General features: G+C 34.4%; 1 protein-coding gene across 2 annotated transcripts; it reads right to left on the bottom strand.

The window, feature by feature from the left end:
• Positions 1–268: 268 nt before the first annotated feature.
• On the bottom strand, positions 269–3,026 carry scpp7 (secretory calcium-binding phosphoprotein 7). 2 transcript variants are annotated; one of them, XM_016468108.1, is made up of 9 exons: positions 2,977–3,026; positions 2,762–2,830; positions 2,613–2,660; positions 2,394–2,441; positions 1,392–1,427; positions 1,225–1,293; positions 1,034–1,111; positions 897–947; positions 269–483 (listed from the first exon to the last, which is right to left on the bottom strand). In XM_016468108.1, exons 2-8 carry the CDS (start codon positions 2,813–2,815, stop codon positions 906–908), a joined length of 375 nt encoding a protein of 124 aa, XP_016323594.1. In that variant the 5' UTR covers positions 2,816–2,830; positions 2,977–3,026; the 3' UTR covers positions 269–483; positions 897–905. The 2 variants fall into 2 exon arrangements, with proteins under 2 accessions (XP_016323594.1, XP_016323595.1); XM_016468109.1 differs by having other exon boundaries at positions 1,043–1,111.
• Positions 3,027–6,164: the final 3,138 nt, after the last annotated feature.

The following is a 6,164-nucleotide window of genomic DNA, read 5'->3' as shown; positions in this document are numbered from 1 at the left end:
TATGTTTCTGAAGCTATATTTTCAAGGTACAAAATATCAGTGCTTTCCAAAATAGGAACTGAGTTTATTTTGTTGTGTATGAACTTAGTGGTGTTTAACTGCAACAACAACAACAACAACAAAACGCAATGTCATGTTTTGAAGAGCAGTTTTGGGATGATGTTTATTATCAGCCAATCTAGGAATTGTTATGTATTTGTATGAATTAACAACATAATAACTGTTCAGCAACAATAATAACACAATAACACACACAAGGAGGAAGGGAATTGATTGTACAGTTTATAATAAATCAAGATTTTAAAAAATGGTTGCAAAAAAGCTGTGATTTTTATGGCTCTCGTGCATCAAGCCACTGAGAAAGCACCATTTGATTGATCATCATTATTTCTGATGCGGAAAAGCATTTGCGCAGTCAATTTGCTAAACACTACAAGCAGTTTCTTTGATGTTCAGGAATTGGTGGTCAGCTTATCTGTTCATCTATGAGAGAGGGAAAAAATGAAGGCTTTAGAAATGTGTTTATTGTCCAGAAAGGTTTCTATTGTGTAATTTGATTTTTTTTTTAATCATTTTATAATTAAATAAAAATATGTTTCTAAAAGCTGCACAATATGCACTAAAATAAAAAATGGTGTAGAAACTGTTTTCATTCATGAACTGCTAGTAAATTTCACAATTAATTACACAGAAATGGCAAGTAAAACATTGAATTAAACATGAAATTTTGAAAGAATGATATAGCATTTTCTTGTAAAACCAACTCCAATAATCTTTCTTTTATTTATGTGTGATTGACCATTGTACAATGTTGCATCTTCCATTGCAAAAACTGTTCAACTGATGGCATTACAGCATTATGATTGATAAATCAGTTATAATTATACTTAACCAACCAATCTGGTTTAGTCATCATGATCATCATCATCGTCCTTTGGAACAGGGGCCTAAAAATACAAAAAAAAAAATTACAAACAGCCACATATATATGTGAAATTATAATATATATCACAAATTTTCAGTTTGACTGTACTGGGGCAGCAGGGGCAGCAGGAACAGCAGGAGCAGCTGGAGCAGCTGGAGCAGGTTGAGGAAAGCGGAATGGGTACAACTAGAAAACAGAGGAAAATGAATTAACTTCTACTAACGGAAGAAATGGGGGCATCGTATTCAGATTCAGATTGCGTGTAGCAGTACACAAATAAAAAAGGAGAAAGCACATACAACTTCAACACTTTCTTTGCCTGCGGGCTGGGGAATCTCATGCTTAATGAAGCCGCGTACAGGTTGACCCTGTGGAGAATAAGACAAAATGAGCACTGACTGCATGCTAAACTAGCAGGCAATAATGAATATTCTGTAAAAGGAAATAAAAACAAATTGAAACTCACAGGAACTCCAGCTACAGCCTGCTGAGCTGCCAAAAGCTGAAAATATATAATATATATAATATAATAATAATATAATATAATATAATATAGACTGTAAATTTAACAGGATATCACAAAAAATTACTTTGACGTGTCCTTGTTTAATTTAAAAAAAGCAAAAATTGAGGTTACAGTGAGGTACTAAAATGGATATTTGAGCTATACAATATATTTGAGCTGTAAAACTGTTTACATTGTTTTTACAGTTATTTCGTGTTTCTGGCATTGCATTGTCACGACAGCAATGTTGTAAAATTCACACTAAAAGAATGTTAACACATATCATTTACATCTTGTGGCTATACTATTGAAACAGTGAGTATTTTAACCAGAGTTCAATCATGACAACTCTCGGAACATTTTAGCACGGTGATGAATATGACAATGTTAATGTATTTGGTCTTGGCGGAACAGATCTGCTATGCTGCTGCTGAATTGCTGCTGCTGTTGGTTATTGCTGTAGTTGTAGATTATTGCTGCTGCTGCAAGCAAGTACAGGAACTTGTTATTGCCAATGCATACGGTGATACAGTGCTGTGAGTATTTAAGACATACTGCTGCTGCACAAATAGCATATAAAATAACCCCGTAGCAGATCTATACAGGTGGAGCTGGGGAAGGTGGAGGGTTTCAGAGAACTCTGAAAGCATGCTGCAGGAATCTCAAGTGAATGCTAGCCAGCCATATAAATGCAAGGCAGTAAGCTCATTGGCTGCATATGCAACATGAACCAATCAGCTTGTGCCAAGTCGTTTAACTCTCTGAATATCATCAGTTACGTTAACACCCCGTCAGAATGCGCCATCTAGAGTTTCATGACTGAACTATATATATAAATAAATTTTCAATGAAACATTTTGCATTTATATAAAAACATGCTTCTAAAATATTATAATATAATATTTATTATATGTATTATTGAGTGATGGTCAAATTAATCTATTTCACATAGTCCACACTTACAATTTCGACTTCAGAAGGTCTAGCTGCAGCAGCGGCCGCAGGAAGAGCCTGTAGATCATCATACACACTTCTTATACAATACAAACTGCAGTATTATCATATATGACATATATATTACTATACATTAACTATATATTCCCATATGCTATGAATCATTTTATTGAGGCTGTTACTTTAAATAATAAATATGTATTTATTTCATGTTTGGACCAAACTAACCTGTGGAGCGAGGACAGGTTTGTACTTTAGCTCATAATACATCAATTGCTGTGGGTCAAAGAACAGGAGAGTCAAAGCTAGTATCACGTAATGTTAGAATCACATATTATCTTGTCATAGCTGATAGTCAAATACTGTAGATGATGTACCGGAGCGCAGTAGGCCACTCCAATGACTAATGCCAGCAAAATGAGGGCTCTCATGTTGAATGATAACGTCTGAAATTAAATGTGAAATATACATTTTATACATCTAATATGTAACCAACTACAACAGGAAACTAGATCTAGAACTAGACCTTCAACCCCAAACAGCAAAGGTACTGATGTGCTGATGAGCATTTGTTGAATTAATAGTACCTTACCTTTGTTTAAGACTGTTGAGCGTGATCAGGATTGTTGAGGAGGATTTTGTGATACTGCTGTCTAGATATACCCCTTATATTCAATTTGAAAACAAAAGGCCCGTAACATCAGCATCTGATTGGCTTTGGTGACCAGCCAAGTTTCTTTATAGAGGACAAAAATGTGCGTTCAAAGCAAGAATATATCTTTGCTTATCTCAAAGCAAAATTTGGGCTGTGAATGTAATTATATTAAGTTTGGCACAATACATTAGAGGTATGTGACAGTATACAAATAAATCAAACGCAATAAAAAATAAATTTATGGTACTAGTGATAAAATCATAATCTCTGACAGCACTGTTCACACTTGTCTAAGCTGTATATAACCTTCTGCCTGACTGAGCATTCATAAATCATATTATATATAATAAATACCAAAATAGACAAAAACCTCTGTACCTACACAATATTTTAACTTATTGTAAGTGTAAATGGTTCTTGCAATATTGTGTGGAAAGAAATATATACCCACTCTCTTTGAGTTACATTCTGTATTTCATTTAATTTAATTTCATTTCATTTCACAAAAATGTAATGTTACTTTGGGAAACACCAGTGAAAGTCAATAATTTGACTTTGTTGCCTTTCACGTAAAGATTTAATAGTCGTCTATGAAAAAGACTATTAAAAATTTATTTTGTTAATTTTATTTTTCCATGTATTTTTTAAAAGTTTGATCTCTCTCTTTTTAAAAAAAATGGTTTATTTGCATTAATCTTGTCATAATTTGTATTTTTGGATACCTTCAGCCTACAATGTGCCTCCATATATTATTTGTACTGATCAGGAATCACTAAACTGGTCCTTGAAAAATGAGTCACAGAATTTAATAAATTACTTCTATTCAATTTTTTAATGTAAGTTAACAGTATGGTTTACCTGATCCTCTACAAACAGGCGATTCTGTTGTTCTGACGGCTTTAATAATCAGAAATGCTCTACACTGAAATTCTATATTTTAAAACTTTTGTTTTTTATTCACTCAGCTTGTTTTTCTCTGGGTTAAGTGTTAGGTGTTAAGTGTGCACATTTCCAGTACTACTAACACTGCTGACACTTGATGACTGTTATACTGTATGCAACACAGAAGGAGCCTTAGGCTGCAATGAACTTTGTATTTAATTACAAGTCAGATATACTGTATATGTTGAGGGCCACACACATAGTTCACAGTACAAAAGACAAAAATTATTTTAAACGAAAACTTTTAACATATAGACTAATCCACACAAAGTCAAAACTTTAGTTCATACCTCTTGTGGGTACAATAACAGATAAAGAAATAGTAACAAATAAACAAACTAAAACAATACATAAGAACTGCTATGAAAAATATTTAAAAGCTTCCATTATGCTGCCTTAACCCAATATATAAAGCATTAGCATGATATAAAATGCATATTTGTGTAAATCTTGCAGTAAAGATTTGTCTTAGGGGCACATATCAGTGTTGGTGTTGACAGTATCAGAAAGCAGTGGTGGGGACACTGGAACAAGAGCTTCTTTGTATTCTAGATTAGTATCACTGCTGAAATGAACGGCCCATGATCTGAATCCAAAGGTCCAGTGTTGGTTAAGAGGTCTTCAGCAGGTTGAAAGTGATCACACGGCACTTGATATTGATGTTGATACTTGATATTGCTTAGGCTGGTTTAGAGGCTTGTGTTGTTTGTGTTGTATCATTAATGGCTGTGAAGCTGGAACTGCATTAGCAGGATATTGTTGAGATGTTGTGTGCTGGAAAACAGGCACTCCATAGGAGAACTGATGATGGAAAGGGGCATGTGAGAAATAGTGTATGACTTAGGAGACTGACAAGTGTGCAAAAAGACTTTGAAAGAAAGATGCAAAAAGAAGTGCATTTTGGGCCAGATGATGTTCAATGAAAAGACTGAATGAACTGAATGACTCCTCTTGGGATTGTTAAATGTTGAATATGCTGAGCTGACAAACTGAGCTGACAGGGATATTATTAGCATGCATACATTTAACCGATACGTGAGGCAATATATTACGCCAACTCTCTTTGTTTGGACACATCAAGTGCAGCGGGTTTCCTCAATAAATCAAAACACTTCCGATCCGACACACAGAAGACAGACAAGAAGATCTCCTCCAGCGAAATATTTTTGATAATTTACCAAACAGTTTAAAACATAAAGGCTTGCTTGAGGGTTACATAGCTAAAGTTAATTAAGTTTTGGTTTTTACCTCGAATCAGAATAAACGTGCTGAACCCAGACAGCCTGTCAGCTCTTCCTGTGGCGTTATTTCTGCTGGCTATACAAACAAAATCACACATATTTCTGATATTGTACACTGAACGATGGAAACACTCTTACTGATGGGTTCCTTGATTGTGACCCAAGAATTGGATAATAAAAAAACTGAAAAATACAGGGAAAATACAACAAAATGTTTTATTTGTTCTAAAAACGTTAACAATATTTGATAATCACTTTTAAATATGTACATATGTATGTTTTTTATCAAATTCTACAGGGGAAAAAATAATTTTAAATTGACTGTCTTATCGAGATTAGACCAAGTAAATTCACAAAAGTTTCTTACCTGCTGTTGCTGGGAATGAGGATTGGGTAAGCACTGAAAATGTGCAGGAAGTTGACTGAGACCAATATTCGGGTTGGTTTGAGAGGCCCATAGATTGGTCAGAGTGGGCAGATGTGGCTGAGGACCAGAGAGCATTCTGGGAGATTCAGGCTGAAACTGCTGTGGCACATGTTGGGCTTGTACCAATACCTCAGATCAAGACAGTGAGGACTGCATCACTGGGGTTCCCTGCGCTGGCATATCTCCCACTGGGAGCAAATCCATCAAATCAGCATTTGGAGAGCTCTATGAAAAGGTTGATTATTGAGAGTTGATTAAAAAATAATAATATCTAAGTTACATAATCAGTGAAAGGTGACTTTTAAATGATGCATTTAGTGTTATAAATGATGAAATATCACTATTTGCTGCACCTCAGATTATTAACACAGTAGTGAGTTCACACAGAGAAGTAACAAACATTAATTAATTAGCATGAATTACCATGAATTAAGTATGATTTCTATAATGTAACCCTGAAATATCTCTAAAGAAATTAAGTTAATTTCTTAACTTAATTAAGAACATCAATGACT

Source organism: Sinocyclocheilus anshuiensis, unplaced genomic scaffold, assembly GCF_001515605.1.
Source record: "Sinocyclocheilus anshuiensis isolate Anshui unplaced genomic scaffold, SAMN03320099.WGS_v1.1 scaffold728, whole genome shotgun sequence".
NCBI lineage: Eukaryota > Metazoa > Chordata > Actinopteri > Cypriniformes > Cyprinidae > Sinocyclocheilus > Sinocyclocheilus anshuiensis.
The sequence above is the reverse complement of the archived record's forward strand: the minus strand, read 5'-3'. Positions and strand labels throughout refer to the sequence as shown.